Source organism: Rosa rugosa, chromosome 2, assembly GCF_958449725.1.
Source record: "Rosa rugosa chromosome 2, drRosRugo1.1, whole genome shotgun sequence".
NCBI classification, from domain to species: Eukaryota; Viridiplantae; Streptophyta; class Magnoliopsida; order Rosales; family Rosaceae; genus Rosa; species Rosa rugosa.
In genome coordinates, this window is record NC_084821.1 from 61,719,711 (window position 1) to 61,737,777 (window position 18,067).

At 38.3% G+C, this 18,067-nt stretch overlaps 2 protein-coding genes across 2 annotated transcripts; one reads left to right on the forward strand and one right to left on the reverse strand.

Annotated features, from left to right (window-relative positions):
- Window positions 1–4,830: 4,830 nt before the first annotated feature.
- Window positions 4,831–7,488, forward strand: LOC133729091 (monolignol oxidoreductase AtBBE-like 13). Its single transcript, XM_062156558.1, has one exon. The coding sequence runs from the start codon at window positions 5,357–5,359 to the stop codon at window positions 6,956–6,958; it is 1,602 nt and encodes a 533-aa protein (XP_062012542.1). The 5' UTR covers window positions 4,831–5,356; the 3' UTR covers window positions 6,959–7,488.
- A 7,272-nt stretch (window positions 7,489–14,760) lies between these two features.
- Window positions 14,761–16,010, reverse strand: LOC133728656 (uncharacterized). The gene is made up of 3 exons (XM_062156081.1): window positions 15,727–16,010; window positions 15,423–15,654; window positions 14,761–15,321 (listed from the first exon to the last, which is right to left on the reverse strand). Exons 1-3 carry the CDS (start codon window positions 15,895–15,897, stop codon window positions 14,861–14,863), a joined length of 864 nt encoding a protein of 287 aa, XP_062012065.1. The 5' UTR covers window positions 15,898–16,010; the 3' UTR covers window positions 14,761–14,860.
- Between the last annotated feature and the right edge of the window lie 2,057 nt (window positions 16,011–18,067).

The following is an 18,067-nucleotide window of genomic DNA, read 5'->3' on the forward strand; positions in this document are numbered from 1 at the left end:
GTTTACTTTCCAATTTAATTACCATCATTTAGTAACACTTATTTCTCTGACTAACTATATTATCATTTTTTCCTAGGACATTGACTACATTTAACAACTTCAATCCAAAGAACTTGTTGAGTTTGCGTGTTTTTTTAAGGTAAGTTATTCAACATATAAACTACTATGATAAGGCAACTTGTATTTATTTACATATTCATTTAGAAACATATATACAGGTGTTTTATAGTTTACTTAAGAAAACTAATCATGCTTTGCTTGTAACATGAATCTGAAAACTTAGATAAGTGATGCCCTGTAACATGAATTAAAAAAGAAGAAGATAGTAATGCCTCTAATATTTCTGAAAACTTGGATAACTTCTATTACATGAATCTGAAAACTTATTAGACAGGTGAAAAATGTTCTTTAAGATGCATATAATAAACTGTAATATAGATAAGTAATGCCTCTATAATGTTTCTGAAAACTTAAGTAACTTATGTCTATTACATGCATTTGTTCTTATGCCAATTAAACTGCTAAAATGCATATAATAAACTGCATGTTGGTTATTACATATCCATGCATATTGATCATTTCAATCTTGTTTAGATTGGAATTAGGTTAAGATGGATAGGGAATGGATACTTAAGCAGGACAAATTCAGTGAAGAGTATAAAGAAGGGTTTAGATCTTTTATGGAGGTTGCAAAACATCATGTGAATGAGAGGAATGAGACAATATGTCCCTGCATGGAGTGCTTGAATAAACGTTGGCAGCCTCTTCATGCTACTAATGCTCAAAACAGAGATCAACAGGAAAGTACCCATCGGGGTGGTGCACCATTTATTCAGCATGCTTTGATGGGGTGGTGCACCATTTATTCAGCATGCTTTGCAAGCAGCAAAGGTAATTAAATAATAGTCGCTCGTGTGGCATTCTATTACGATAAACTCTTATATATTGAACTGTATGTTTTTTCAAGTGCAGGAAGGTGGTAAGCTTGTATCATTTATAGACAATTATGAAAACATGTATCAGGATGCAGAGCATAAGTGGGTTAGTGAGGCTAAATGAGTGAGACATGTAAGTTATCAATCAATATCTTAGTTCAAATATAAGTTTTATAAAATAGAAATAGAAGATTTAGAATTCAAGTGTGTGATTTGTATCCGTATGTCTACACATGTACAGTTCCACACTGATTGAATTATATGTACAATGTCTTGTATCTAGATTTGTATTTTAGAAAGTGATGTATGTCATATATAGTGCATTATATCTAGTCTGACTTTGTTAATATCTAGGGTGTGTGTGTGTGTAATCATATCATTCTTTTTGTTGCAGGAGAAAATGAAGCAGAAGAGGGAAGATGTCAAGACAAAGTTCATTGAAGAGGCACCAGAAGGTACTCCTATTGAATCAATAGAAGTGGCTTTGAATGACGAGATTGCAATTATGGTTGAGGAGTGTGGGAGAAAAGGTGGCAAGGTTCAAGGTTTAGGTGCTTTCCCTCGCTTGGATATCTCGTCTTCTTCTTCTTCTTCAATGCCAATAAATTCTGAGTGGAATGAGATGAAAGGTAATCTACAAAAGCTTACATCCACTGTAAGTTGCTTGGAGTCTGAAAATGCTAAGTTGAAATCTATGTTGCGAGCAATATTTAGCAAATTGAATGGGAGTGACGACATTAATTGTGTTGTTGATGATAGCTCTGCTCAAGAAACTGATGGTATTGAAGGAATTGATGACTTCTCTAATGACTAGCTTGGTATGGAGGGTTAGAATGCCTTGGGTTTCATGAAATATTTAGGAATTATCTTTCTCATATGTAGTTAAGGAACTATTTAGTCCTGAACAATCGGTCCTAGGTTATTTTATTTTGAATATATCCTTTTGGAATTGCAATTACTGAACAGTAATATGTTGGTGACTAGCCTAAATTTAATATAATTTTGTAGGTTTTGTAAGTCATTTGCATTTTCCCTTTGTCTCTATAATGAACAAGCATAATTTTAACTATGACGAATACACATTCCTTGCAATGTCTAATCTATGAGGAAAATGTGTTCCTCACATTTATTAATTTGCAGGGAATATTTGTCCCTCACAATTATAAATTTGTGAGGAATCTTCATTCCTTGCAATTATTAATCTGTGAGGAATCATCATTCCTTGAGATTAATAATCTGCGAGGAATCTTTGTTCCTTGCGATTATTAATTTGCGAGGAACACATATTCCTCGCAATTAATAATTTGTGAGGAAATCGAAAAGCCTCGCATATAGTAATCCGTGAGGGGGTTTAAGCGAGGAAAATTTGCGACGCACGAGTTTCCTCGCTCATTAGTTTAAACGAGGAATTTGGACATTTTGTGAGGAATTCCATTCGTCACATTTCTTGTTTTTCCTTGTAGTGCTAGATGTAGCCCTGCGCCAACGCTACTCCATTAGACTGGTGTAAAGACAATCTTTTGATACTTAAAAGGTACGATAGATATGGACTTGTTCTATCCCTATAGAGAGAAAAGAATGGACAACAAGATGGAATCTGAATCCATAGGTCCAAGAGACGTCGTCACCGTCGCCATACACGACAACGCCATTGCCACCAAGGGTGGCCGACATCCTCCTTCCCTTCGTCAAAACGATGGTGATGTTTTGATGGGTTTTGCTTATGCAGGGTACCTCTCTGACTCATACAAAGGTCGTTCCTAAACTGGTTATGTCTTTACCATGGGAAGCACCGCGATATCTTGGAGGTCTACAAAGCAGACTCTTGTCGCTACTTCTTCGAATCATGCAGAGATTATTGTTCTTCATGAAGCAGTTCATGAATTCATATGGTTGAGGTCCATAGTTGCACATATTCGAAGAACTTGTGGTTTGAAGTCTATACCACAGATGAACCTACATGCATTTATGAGGATAATGCAGCATGCATTGAACAAATGAAGCAATGTTTCATCAAGGGCGACAACACCAAGCATATATCACCTAAGTTTTTTATAATCAGCAATAACAAACACTTCTAAAGATTGAAGTGAATCAAATCCGATCTGAGGATAATGTAGTAGATTTATTTACTAAGTCGTGTTACCTAAACCCACTTTCGAGAAACATGTGAAGAGCATCGGAATGGGTAAATTATCCGAACTCCCACGATTGTAGCAATTAGAGGGAGGCATGATGTCTACATGTTTGATCTCGAAGAGTGAAGGGCATGTTGTACTCTTTTTCTCCTCCTCGAGGTTATTTTTGTCCTATAGGGTTTTTATTACTCGAGCAAGGTTTTTAAAGAGGCAACATTTAAAGCGCCATGGTGTCACGATGACATCACGTTTGGACGACACAAGGGGGAGTGTTGAAGGATATCAGGATTATGTGTGCCTTACCAAACTAGGAGTACTTTCTATTGTTGTAATAGAAGAAGATTGTTCTAGATTCCTAGTTCAAATTAGAATAGGATTCCATGTACTCAAAGATTATGTACTTGTATATATAGAGGTCCTATTATCAATGAAAGATACAACTATTCTCCCAATTCTCTCACAAATTCTATTTTCCTTAAACATGATTAACATTTTTTTTTTATCGAAGGTGAGAGGCATACAATACCTAATGTGTACCATTTGCTTCACGGAAAATATGTCTAACCCGAAAAAGGTGAAAAAATGTCAAATATGACTTACAATCATCCATAATGCGCCCAATCTCAGATCTATCCTCCATGTTTTGCTGCAAAATCGCAACAACTAGGGAGCAATCACTCTCCAACTCAAGGGCAGTCATGTTCTGATGGATAGCCAACAATAGCCCTGCCCGACATGCCTCCACCTCCATGTGTAAAGCGGAAGAAGCATGCGAGAAATAGCATGCCAAAGCTACCAAACAGTCACCGTGTTCATCACGGATTACTAGCCCCACACCACCGTCACCATGGTCAGCCCTATAACTGCCACCAATATTCACCTTCAGTCGCCCACTAAGGGGGTTTTGCCATTTCGTCTTTTCCCTCCTTGCTTTAGTACCTCCAGCGTTATGAACTGATTGGTATTCCTCAAGGAGCTTAATTACCCATTGAGCTGCACTAGATGCACAAAGAAAGTGCCCTTCCATAGTACATTGTTACGATAACCCAAAGGCCATGTTTGGTAACCAGAAAGGAAAGGAATCAAATTCCTTTCCTTTGGGAAAGTGTTTCCAGAGGGGGAGGGGAGGGAACCAATTTCCCTCACTTTTTCCTTTCCTTTGGGAAAATGTTTCCCTTCCCTGGCTGTCCCAAACGCAGGAAAGGAAACATTTTCCTTTTCCAATACCCACTTTCCGGGAAACAAACATGGCCAAAGAGCCATGAAGAAGATACATCTTTGGCTACAATTGAGTATGTCAATCACATTCAGTACCCAGTCAACCATATTAGCACCAGCCACCTTTTTAGCTTTTAATCCCAAAGTAGTGAGCAGCCAAAAATAGGACGTGACATCACAATCTCTAAACAAATGGAGACCATCTTCAATTGATTGATCGCAAAAGACAATGATTATCAGGGAGACTAACCTTGTGGGAAAAAGCAGCTCTTGTTGGTAATATGCCTTTTAATAGTCTCCAAACGAAGACCCGGACTTTGGGTGGAATATTGGCTCCCCAATCCGAGCGCATGATAGCCACTTCCAACTCCATAATTGCCTCTTTTGTCAAAGTGCCATAGCAAGGTGTCATCAGCTCCTCTAATGCTTAAGGGATACTAGCAATAATTGCAGCCTCATACGGTGTAAACAAGTCCTCTAACAATGGAATATTCCACTCATGCTCTTCTTCCATAATCAAATCACACACTTTCAACTCTTCAAGTCCCACAGCTGGTTTGGAAAATGGTTTGAAGCTGTTAGATAGTTCACTAGCTTGATGTTATCAGTCGTCCGTTCATGTTGATGTTCACTTGAATCTCTTTCTCCCGATCTGTAGCCGACCTTGTTCATTTTTTGAAGTTTCTTAATTGTTGTACAGCAACCTTCATTTCATCTATCTTTTTTGTCCTCTTTACAAAACCTCAGGTTTAACAACACCATAGATCAAAAGCCTCGCAATATTTTTACAGCACATTGTCTCAGTTTCCCACCAGGTCTTTGCCCTATTGGTGGTGCTGAGAGATTGTAGGCAGAGAACGCTACTAAGAAGATTTGGGGTAGAAGTCAATATTCCAAAAAAACTCATTAAAATAGAGACCATAATCCCATGTGATCCCAACACCGCATGACATTTGCATCAGCTCATCAAGGGGACACTAATGCACATTCATGCTTATATAAAGAAACTCGGAAACTAGTCTCATCATTCCTCAACAACACCCAAAGAGACTTGAACAAAGCAGCATGAAGCTTTCAAACTCTCCATTTTTTTCCCTGTTTCTTTTTATATTGTTTTCATCTTCATCGGCAGAACCACCATCTCCAAAACAAAACAGTTTTCTCCAATGCCTCTCATATCATTCTAACGCTTCTATTCCATTCTCTAGTACCTTTTTCACTCCAAACAGTTCTGCATTCACTACCGTCCTAAATTCAACTGCACAAAACCTCAGGTACTTGGTCCCTTCAAAGCCAAAGCCAGAGTTCATTTTCACACCAACGCATGATTCCCAAGTTCAAAATACTGTTATTTGTTCAAAACAGCTTGGGATACATCTCAGGGTCCGAAGTGGAGGGCATGATTATGAAGGTCTCTCGTATGTGTCCAAAATTGAGACACCTTTCATTGTTGTAGACCTTGCCAAGCTTCGATCAGTTAATGTTGATATCCAAGCCAATAATGCATGGATTCAAGCTGGAGCCACTATTGGTGAAGTTTACTACAGAATTGCAGAGAAAAGCAGAACCCACGGCTTCCCAGCTGGTCTTTGCACAAGTTTAGGGGTGGGCGGCCATATAACTGGAGGTGCATATGGTACTATGATGAGGAAATATGGCCTTGCAGCTGATAACGTCCTGGATGCCCGAATAGTTGATGTCAACGGCAGAATTCTTGACCGAAAGACCATGGGAGAAGACCTGTTTTGGGCAATCAGAGGTGGTGGAGGAGCAAGCTTTGGAATCATCCTGTGGTGGAAGATAAAGTTGGTTCCCGTTCCATCAACTGTGACGGTTTTTACAGTTTCCAAGACATTGGAACAGGGTGCCACAAAGCTCCTCCATAGATGGCAACAAGTAGCTGCTACTAAGCTCGACAAAGATCTCAACATTAGAGTTATGATACAACCAACAGTAGCTGACAGCAAAAGTGGCAAGAGAACTGTCACAACTCTTTACCAAGGTCAATTCCTTGGAGGTGTTAAAAGGCTCCTCAATGTTATGCAAACAGGGTTCCCCGAACTGAATTTGACAAGAAAAGATTGTACACAAACGAGTTGGCTCAAGTCTGTGATGTACATAGCAGGTTACGCAACTGGAACTCCGCCCGAGGTTTTGCTACAAGGAAAATCCATATCCAAGATCTACTTCAAAGCCAAATCAGACTTTGTCAAAGACCCGATTCCTGAAACTGGGCTTGAGGGGCTTTGGAAAAGGTTGTTGGAAGAAACCACTCCTGTGATTATTTGGAATCCATATGGGGGAGTGATGAGCGAAATTTCCGAGTCAGCAATACCCTTCCCGCACAGAAATGTTCTCTTCAAAATTCAGTACATCACTGTATGGCTAGCTGAAGATGAAAACGAGGCAAAGCACATAGATTGGATTAGGAAGCTCTACAGCTACATGGCTCCTTATGTTACAAAGTCCCCAAGGCAAGCATATGTGAATTATAGGGATCTTGATTTGGGGATAAACAATAAAAAGAACACTAGCATCACTGAAGCAAGTGCTTGGGGTAACAGGTATTTCAAGAACAACTTTGACAGATTGATAAAGACTAAAACCAAAGTTGATCCTCACAACTTCTTCAGGCACGAACAGAGCATCCCACCTCTTGCGCTCTAGGCAAGAACAACCAGGAACTAGTTATGATGGTAACAGTAAGTCAGCTAAGACTGTTGAGGTTTTTTTTTTTTTTTTTTTTTTTTTTTTTTTTTTTCCACTTTCTTAAATAAAATCTCTTTGCCAAGATAACAAGAGAGTAGCCAAAACATGGGGTGAATAGAGACCAACTACTCACCGAACGGAAGGCCTTAGCATCTAATTTTCGGCTAGTCTTGAAATTTTGTTCAAAAGACTGTTATTTCAAGAGTAAACTTTTGCTAGTTTTGAGAAACCTCAAGGCCTTGATTGGTTTTCAAAGTGCGTACTCTGGTACAGAGATCATAGATGTTTCGCACTTTCACCAAACTTATATGAATGGAAAATAATTCTCAAATAATGTAGAATATTCTGTAAATATTTACTTTCCTTGCAGGTGTAGATTACGTTTTCTGTATAATTGTAGGAGATGTTTTCCTATTAGGACTACTCTTGTATCTCTTTATATACCTCCTATTTTAGAGATCAATAATACAATCGAAACATTCCAAACACATTGAATTCTTATTTTCTACTTGATATCAAAGCCAGGTTCAATCCCTGCATTGTAATCCTCTGAAACCCGAAACCTGAAACCCGAAACTTGAATCTCGAAGTATTTCACGAACAACCCGGTCAAATTTATTTTTCCATCACCCAAGGCTATCTCAAAATTGCCATAGCCAAGTAGCCAACCTTGAAAAATTGCAGCATAGCAAATCATCAAGAAAAAAAGTAGCAGCATAGCATCATACCGTGGGACCACAGCATTGCATAATTTAAAAAGTAGCAGCATAGCATCATACCGTGGGACCACAGCATTGCATAATTGTTTAAGCCTAAAGCATGCTACAGTACATGGATTCTTCTTTCCATCTGCTACAACACATTCACGTGGGTCATCCTGCACAATTGTTTAGGCCTAGCTCGGGTCCCACGCAGACAAGCTCTGCTGCTCTAGTCTGCAATTCTGCTGCAGCCGACAAAGCCAAAACCCAAAAGCCGTTCCCTTCTGCTCAATGGATCCATCCTCAGGCTTCTCAACTCTTCCACCACGCCGTCCTCCAGGTAAAACAAATCCATATGCAAATACAAAGTGTCCGCTTTGTGGAAATTTGGGTCATAGCAAGCAACGGTGTTATGAAATAATTGGCTACCCTGATTGGTGAGATTTCACCAAGAAACCGCTAAAGAACCTTGGAAAAGCTGTCATGGCTGCTGCAGAGGAAGTGCACCTAGACACTACCTCCGCTAATATAGCGCAGTCAGGTGTGAAGGGTAAGGTTACTTTTAATAGTACATGGATAATTGATACAGGTGCATCTGACCATATGACCAATGACCCTAGTCTTGTGAAGAACCTTAGACATTCCCCTCAAAATGTTGTCTCTACTGCTGATGGTACTCCAACTCCGGTCACCGGAGAAGGTTCTATTGCTTTATCTGATACCTTAACCCTTGAATCTGTCTTAATTTTTCCATCACTAGCTTATAATCTCCTGTCTGTTGGTCAAATTATTTTAGCTCTTGCATGTATTGTCACCTTCTATCCTTCTTTCTGTGTGTTTCAGGACATTCTGACTCGGCGGATTCTTGGTTATGGTGTTAGAAGGGGGAAATTATACTACCTGGACTTGACAGAGACTGGAGAGAAACAGAAGCATCTTTTGGGACAAGCTAATCAGATCAACGGGGTAGAAAATGCGAAGGAAGCTATATGGTTATGGCATCGCCGTTTAGGTCATCTATCTTTTAGTTATCTTAAGAAACTACAACCTCATTTGTTTTCAGTTGTCAATGATCTGGATTTCCATTGTGACATTTGTGAACTGGCCAAGAGCCACCGTATTTCATATTCACCAAGTCTTCATAAAAGTCTTGTTCCTTTTATGAAAATTCACTCTGATGTCTGGGGTCCTGCGAAAATTCCTTCTTTTTCTGGAGCTCGATATTTTGTAACATTTATTGATGATTGCACTCGCATGACATGGGTGTCATTACTGAAAAATAAGAGTGATGTATTTGGGATGTTTACTGAATTTCACAAAATGGTGGCAACTCAATATCAACAATCCATCAGAGTGTTTCAGTCTGACAATGGTGGAGAGTTTGTGAATGGCCTTATGATTGAGTTTTGCCGGTCACATGGAATTCATCATCAAACCTCCAATTCTTATACTCCTCAACAAAATGGTTTAGCAGAACAGAAGAACAGGCAGTTGATGGAAGTTGTTCGTGCTTCCTTGTTTGGCATGAATGTACCTCGGTCCTATTGGGGAGAAGCAGTGAAATCAGCAGCATATCTTATCAACCGTACTCCTTCACGGGTGATTGAGTTTCAGAATCCTCATCAGAAGCTTCATACACTTCTGACCATCCCTTCTATGCCTAATTTGGAGCCCCGTGTGTTTGGATGCACAGCTTATGTTCATATTCCCAAGCCTCAACCCAGCAAGCTTGATCCCCGTGCCCGTAAGTGTATATTTGTTGGTTATGCTGAATTCAAAAAGGGTTATCGATGTTATGATCCTCTTACTGGCACTATGTATGTTTCTCTTGATGTTGCGTTTCATGAATCTGAGCCTTATTATTCAGGGGGAGTTTCCGAGTCTTCCCTTCAGGGGGAGAGATATTGTGAAGGAAATTCTCAGGATTTTTTTGCATTTGACGAATTCGAAGAATTAGAAGCTTTGGAGTCAAGATTTGGAGTTGGGACCTCTCCAATATCATTTGAAAACGATGGTGGTGCAGCAGGCAATGAAGGAAATGAAAAAGAAAAAGAAACTGGAAAAGACGGTGGGGCAGTAGGTGACGAAGGAAAAGGAAGAGAAACTGGAGAATTCAGCGCTGGACTTGATGGTGAACTGATGACTGTGGGGTCCTCAGGTGCAAAAGGTAGTGGACTGATGGAAGAGAGACAAGTGGGTGGACCCGTGTTGTTTGAAGAAAGACAAGTGGGTGGACCCGTGGGGCCCTCAAATAGCTAGATTTATGACTCTCCAAGCCAACGGCTTGGCTCTAGCCAAGAACTCGGCTCCAGCCGACAACCTGACAAGCAGAAGATGGCAGATGTACAACGCCAACATGTGCAGCCCCAAAGTGGCCATAACTTGTCAAATATCACACCCCAGGAAACTGATTCACAACTTAAGGGTGATAGTGATGAATTAATGCATTCTGAAAATTATGGAACATCACAGACGAAAGAATTATTCATTGAAAAGCCCAGCTGTGATGCACCTAGTAAACAGAATATTAAGAGCCCTCATCTATTAGAGTTCTTCCCCCTCTCTACATCGTCGACTGAAGAATCCGTTGCGAGTGTTCCTTCTCAGGTACCTTTAATTTCAAATAAATCATCTGGGGTAGGTAATAGTGAGTTTAGAAAATCACAGAGGGCTGCCAAGGGTATTCCTAAGAAGCAATATGAACCAGACATCAAAACCAAAGCTAAGTATCATATAGCTAATTATGTCTAACCATAGGTTGTCTGGGTCACATGCACTTGTTGTTGATCAATTATCCACTGTATCTATCCCTAGTAGTGTACACGATGCTTTGGCGGATCCCAAGTGGACACAAGTGATGAATGAAGAACTAGAGGCATTGCAGAAAAACTTGACCGGGGATATTGTGACTATGTCTGCTGGAAAGAAGACTGTTGGATGTCGATGGGTGTTTACGGTAAAACTTAAAGCTGATGGGAGCATTGATAGGTACAAAGCTAGATTAGTTGCCAAAGGTTACACTCAGCGCTATGGAATTGATTATAAAGAGACGTTTGCCCCTGTAGCAAAGATCAATACTGTTCGAATCTTGATTTCACTTGCAGCAACTAAAGATTGGCCTCTACATCAGTTTGATGTGAAGAATGCGTTCCTCAATAGTAACTTGGAGGAAGAAGTGTATATGGACATGCCACCAGGAGTTAAAAATTTACCTTATGACACTGGCAAGGTTTGTAAGTTGAAAAAGTCTCTTTATGGGTTGAAGCAGTCTCCAAGAGCTTGGTTTGGAAGATTCTCCAAATCCATGAGGGTGTTTGGTTATAAACAAAGCAACTCGGATCACACTTTGTTCATCAAGCGTAGTCAGGGTAGGATTATCGCTCTGATTGTATATGTTGATGATATGATTGTCACAGGGGATGACTTAAAAGAGATGGAGGCTCTACAAAAGTATCTTTCTAAGGAATTCGAGATGAAGGATCTTGGGCAATTAAAGTACTTTCTGGGAATTGAGGTTGCGAGGTCTAAGAAGGGGATTTCACTATCCCAACATAAGTATGTGCTTGACTTGTTAGCTGAAACTGGGATGCTTGACTGTGATCCTATTGAGACGCCGATCGAGATGAATCACAACATTGCCATCTATCCGGATCAAGTTTCAACTGATAAAGGAAGGTACCAACGTATGGTAGGAAGGCTTATTTATCTCTCTCATACTAGGCCTGATATTGCTTATGCTGTGAGTGTGGTTAGTCAGTTTATGCATTGTCCCAGTGAAGAGCATATGGATGCAGTATATCGTATTTTGAGATATCTTAATATGGCACCTGGAAGAGGTTTGTTGTTTGAAAAAAGGGATGAGTTGGAAGTTGTGGGGTACACAGATGCAAACTGGGCTGGTGATAAGACAGATAGACGATCCACATCTGGGTATTTTACATTCGTTGGAGGAAACCTAGTAACTTGGCGCAGCAAGAAACAGAAGGTTGTTGCTAGGTCAAGTGCTGAAGCTGAGTTTCGAGGTATGGCACATGGAGTTTGTGAGATGTTGTGGATTCGTAATGTGTTGAAAGATTTGGGTTTTAAGCTCAAGAAGCCTATGGATTTGCATTGTGATAGCAAGTCTGCTATTGAAATTGCTCATAATCCTGTTCAGCATGACCGGACTAAGCATCTGGAAGTAGATCGACATTTCATTAAGGAAAACCTGGACAGGAAGATCATCCGTTTCCCTTTTGTGTATACAGAAGATCAATTAGCAGATGTTCTTACGAAATGAGTGTCAAGGAAAGTGTTTGACAACTCGATTAACAAGTTGGGCATGATTGACATCTATGCACCAACTTGAGGGGGAGTGTAGAATATTCTGTAAATATTTACTTTCCTTGTAGGTGTAGATTACGTTTTCTGTATAATTGTATGAGATGTTTTCCTATTAGGACTACTCTTGCATCTCTTTATATACCTCCTATTTTGGAGATCAATAATACAATTGAAACATTCCAAACACATTGAATTCTTATTTTCTACTAATAACTGAAGAATGCTTAGACTAACATTCAACTGCAATGATGGGTTATTTCTTATTATAAGAGATAACTTAAAAAACCAAATCACCATTTTTATGAATATGAGTTAAACACAACAGGATAACTCTTTTTTCGGGAATATGAGTTAAACCAAATCACTATTTCTTATTTCGGGAATGTTTTACTCTTTTTTAAATAAGCAACTTAAATTTATACTTCTAACTAATGTATCTTTTTGTGCGTACTAAAAATGTCGAACCAAAAATGTTTTACTCTTTTCCAAATAAACACCCAGTTGTAGTTGTAATATATCTGTGTGTACCAAAAATGTCGAAACAAAACATAAACACAACACACTTCTGACTAATTAGTGTGTGCTCTGCAAGGATATCAAATCTAGCAATGCTATACGACATTCAAACTTGGATATTTCGGCCCAATTTTTTCACTTTGGCTTAAAGAGTTAAATTCAAAATGTTGTTTGAACTATTGAGTCAATTTCAATGTATTCCATCACAATATTGTTACGTACCCATTACGTAAGGGCGAATTTGACGTACATTTTATATCAATGGATCTCAAAGTACAACTTAAAACATATAAGTTGGATCCAAGTTGTGTAAGTGAGTATCAATAAACTAATATACAATGATGATATTACGCCTCAAGAGTGTTGCTATTGGGACCTCCAAATCTGCTTACTTGACCTCACTCAATTATGAATTATTAAATGACATATATAACATACTATAAAATGACTATTAAGGACAATAATTATACCAAAAAATATTACATTAATTTTCTATAGACTTTCCAATTCAATAATATTAGATTGCATTTATTATTTTCCTTATCTATTTTCATTTTCCAATTTCACTATATATTTTTTTTTGAACCAAATCATTCATTCATCTCAAACTAGAATGGCACGGATACATACCTTCCCTTGCCAACTCTAGGACAAGTTTAGGACGTGGTATGCTAGCACCACCCATTAGACAACCAGTGCTCACTTATTCAGCGAGCCTATGAACTATGAACATACATAGTAAATAGGCACAAAAAACAAAACAAAAGTGCATACGTCCCTAAAAAAATAGGGTATAACTTAGAAAGAAAAATCTATCTAATTTGGAGTCCAAACAGACCCAATAGTAGCCCTAGGACCAACACTTAGCCCAAAAGACAAAGTGAAGGTCCGGGCCTATAAACCGCAGCCCTACAGGATATGCAGCCAAGGCCCAACAGTGAAGCTCAGCCCATCATCTCTCCACAGCGCAGAGCCTCCGAGCCTCACGACGCCATCGCCGCCCGATGCCAGCACCGCCCAACGGTCAACTTTTGAAGTGCATCATTTTCTGTAATGGGTTACTTGATTATTCCTAATGGCAGTGCATGGGCGCTAGCACAGATTGAGCTCATATAATCAGTGGTGGACCCAGAATTTTAATCTTCTGGAGGCGAGGTTTTTTTTTTTTGTTTTTTTTTTTGTGGCTAATGAGGGATGTGAAAACACCAAATTAAATTATGTGTATGAATACATATAGAAAAAGTAGAGTTCTGTGTTCATAAGAGACGTGATCGTAGTTATAATTTTTAATTCATATAGAACAAGATTGTAGTTAATTATGACCAATTAATGTATCAAAGCCAGACTAATTTCTTTAAGTGGGAGCTGACCTTGATATTTTCTTATACTTTTCCATAACATGGCAAGTAATTATGTATGTAATTATGGGGGCAGACTAATTCTATATATGTAATTATGTATGCAAACGTTTGGTGAGTGACCGCGGCAGCCCCCATTGGGCACAACGTAGATCCGCCAGTGCATATAATCAATCCAAGGCAAAAACACATAATGATCAACAAATGATTTTTTGTACTTGGTTTACGTTCTTTCGGTAGGAACTGGTTGTTGTTTGTTATTCGCATTCATGGTACTTCTACTTCTGAGTCTCAAAGGGACAGAACGAGAAACTGAAATTAAAAATATACAAGAGACAAACTCACACGTCTGCAAGCAGATGCCTTTCAATAAAAAATAGGTACATACATCGTTGCTAACAAATAGGATGTTGGTAAACGACTCCCATTAGAAAAATATATAGGGGTGTTTTGCTAACTCCCATTAAAAAAAACAGAATACGTACACTTTTCCAACGAAGAGGTCGATAGTAAACACCTTCCTCTGGAAAATATAATGGGGACATACACTTTTGGTGATGAATACGTTGTTGGTAAATGTCTCCCATCAAGGCCAAAGAAAAAAAATTACAAGGACACACTTTGTGAACGAAATTTTTTTTATTAATAGCTAAGGGTGTGTCCTGTAACGTTTTGCAAAACAATTTTTTAAAAACTGTTTTATAAAACAAAAATGGGAAATTAAATTATGTATTTTCTGGATTTGAAAATGCGTTCGGTGGCTAAATTTCAAAATAGTTTTTTGAAAATGAAAAATAGAAAACGCGTCTGGTATATAAATTTTAAGTGTGACAAATTTACTTTAAGAAATAAATGTAACTGATAAATTTAAAATTATTTCCTCAAAATCTTCAAAACAAAGTTGTCATATCATCATATCATCCCAACAAAAATTGAATTAAAAATCTACTATCACCGAACTTCTAAGGGTGAGGAATAAAATCTTGCCACAAGTCTTCTGCAATTTCATTTCTAACATTAGCCATTTGTGCAAGGTTCTCTTGTGACATATCTAAGTTCGCTGGTGTACTGTTTTCCTCCTCAAAAATCATATCTTCTACATCAAAAGCTTCAAACAATCTGTCGCGACGAGCTTCCTTCCGAATAAAATTGTGTAAAACACAACATGCAATAGGGATACGTCGTTGTCTTCTTGGAGGATAATTAGGCATATATTTTAAAATTGGAAAACGTGCTTTCAGTACACCAAAACATCGCTCAATCACATTTCGCAATGAAGAATGTCTGTAATTGAACAACTCCCTAGGGCCTCTTGGTGTATGACGAGGTCCTCTGTAATCACGCAAATGATACCTCTCACCTCGATAAGGAGCTAAGAATCCTGGCATGTTTGTATATCCAGCATCCACCACATAATAATATCCTGTTTTTTATAATTAATTTGTGCATGTCAAAATCAAAGTAAAGCATATGTATTTTTCATTTAATTAGAAAGCTATAGAAAAAAGTAACGTAGTTTTATACCTTCATTTGGAAATGGAAATTTATTCTCTGGCCTGGTCACTGCATCTGCAAAGACCCTAGAATCATTCGCAGTCCCTTCCCATCCAGTGTAAACAAAGGTGAACATCATGTCAAAGGAGCATGCACACATGACATTTTGGGTAACAAGGACCTTCCTACCACGATACGAAGTTTGTTTCTGAGCCGGGGCCCATGCAGCGACATGTGTTCCATCAATTGCCCCAATACATTTCTGTCATAAGATAAATAAATATTAGAGAGAAATCTAAAGAAAAAAAATTTTTCATTCATAATAATTCCTTACCTCGAAATATGGATAAAACTTTGGATTGTTCAAAATTTCTGGAGGTGTTTCTCCTTGACTTTGAGGACGTATGATCTGTGGTGATAACTTACACAAGGCTGCTAATACACGCTTAAATTGTCGATGAATAGTATCTTTTGACCGTTGAAAGCGCTCAGCAGCCATTCTCATGCGCTCACTATGAGATACTATATATAAGAAAATAGCCACGGCCTCTTGAATGCCTACATGCCGATCATCTTTTAATAAATTTAAACTCTCAAGCGTGCAACACAACCTTTGAAATACATGTTTATCCATGCGAAATGAGTTATAAATTCTATCTGGATGTCCATTCAGCAACTCTTGCACATATTCAGCTCCAGATAATATCGATGTATGGCAAGGAACCTTGTCTATGTATGAAGACCAATAATCATAGATGTTCATACATATTATCATATGTTGTGCCATTTCATCTAGTTCTGAAGAACTATCTGAGTCACCATCTTCCATGTCTATAATCATCTTTAGTACCTACCGAAAAAGATTCAAACACATAGTTAATTCAGAATATCCCAATAACACAAAAGATGTAAAATCAATGAATAACATCGATCATTTATTTGATATCAAATAAACATAAACAAGAACCAAAATTTTACCAAAGTAACAAAAATGATTAGGAAATAAAATGATAGTTCATGCAACTAAGACAAGCAACAAGCAAGACAATGTAGAAATTCTAGAGATTAGCTAGCCAAGCTCTCCTTCTTTCATTTGACATGGTAAGGAAAAGCCTCCTCCATTCAACAACTATAAGCTTATCCATCATTTTAATAAATGTGGCATGATCAATGTCTCCCAATGTTTCCACAATTTGCACACACTCTTCAATGGAGTACTTCTCCTTATTCTCTTCAGCATTTTTTTCTTTTCTTTGTTGTAGCTTTTCTTTCATCACTTCACCACAAATTTCTAAGTAGGCTTCCATTTTGTCCCATTTTTTTGTTCGACGCTCTGAAGGTGGAGCCTCTGTCACAGCTTTTCTTTTCCCTCTGATCTCATTTTGAGTATTATTAACATTGAAATCCTCATCAAGATTGATGTGAACTCCATTGTTAAGAAACTTATTCTCTAACTCGCGCTCATCATCTGAATTGGGAGGGAGCTGGCTAGAGGCATAATGTAGTTGACCCGTTGCAGTAGTAGTATTGAATATTTCCCCTAAAGTTTCATACTGTTCCAAGCCTTTCTTACGATAGGGCTTCACTCCCGGTACTCTCTGTAATGAAAAATGCCATATTACATATAGCAAAAAAATTATATATTGAATGCTCAATAAACAAAAATTGGGTTGACACTAAATATACCTTAATATAAGTAGCCCATACTTCCTCTGATGCAGTAACAGTGTTTGCAAAAGTATGAATCGATCATGCCCAATTATTGTGAAACAAGAATAGCAAAGAACAATTCAAGATTTAGGGGAAGAATATCATACCTAGAGCAGTAGATTCCAGATGAAGTGAAGAAGATGAACACGACTTAGATGGATTGTCAAAGAACAATGAATCGATTAATATATAGAGTCTTTGAGCCAAAAATTGCCGCGCTCTCATCCCGTGCGCGCTGCATTTTTTTACTGAAAAAAGATCCCGCTCTTCTCTTCCTCGCATTAGTATCCCGCGTTTCACAAATTTAGGATTATGTTTTCAGAAAAAGAAGGAAACGCTGATATATCGTTTTGGAAAAGATAGACTAAAATTGATTCTGTATTTAAGATAGAGTTTTCATTGAATTAGGAATCTAATGCACCAAACGCGATCTCGGGCTATTTTTGAATTTGCAAAACAGAAAACAGTATTTAAAAACGGTACAGAACGCGCCCTAAATGTCTCCCATTTAAAAAACAAGGAGACTTTCAGCCTCTCATAACAAAATTAAATAAAAACAGACTGTATATTTGTCGACAAATTATTTATTGGTAAAGATCTAACAATCTTACTTTAAAGGTCCAATGGTTTGGTTCGGTTCTACTATTTGATATGCCGCTGTAGGTAGTTATAGAGGGTGTTGGAGCTTGAGCAGCGGCTAGATGGGATCAACTGGAATTTTGAGATTGATTTTATGGCCAGATGTGGCGCAGGGGTGGAAAAAAAAAAATAGGGTCACACGGGTACCCTGCTAGTAGTAGGGGCGGCCCTAAGGGTGTGCAAATGGTGCCGTCGCACAAGGCCTCTAAAAATCGGAGGCCTTCGTGTTTCAAACATATATATATATATATATATTGTTCTACCTATACATGCATGAGAGACTTTGTAATACGGTTGGTTAGGTGACATTACCTGAGAAAAGATAT

Bases quoted from the DNA above. Each gene is read 5' to 3' on its own strand.
- LOC133728656 (XM_062156081.1), bottom strand. From the start codon at position 15,897: ATGAGAATGGCTGCTGAGCGCTTTCAACGGTCAAAAGATACTATTCAT. The intron at 15,655-15,726 runs GTAAGGAATTAT...ATCTTATGACAG, and splicing joins AGTTTTATCCATATTTCGAG to AAATGTATTGGGGCAATTGA. The intron at 15,322-15,422 runs GTATAAAACTAC...TATAAAAAACAG, and splicing joins ATTTCCATTTCCAAATGAAG to GATATTATTATGTGGTGGAT.
- LOC133729091 (XM_062156558.1), top strand. From the start codon at position 5,357: ATGAAGCTTTCAAACTCTCCATTTTTTTCCCTGTTTCTTTTTATATTG.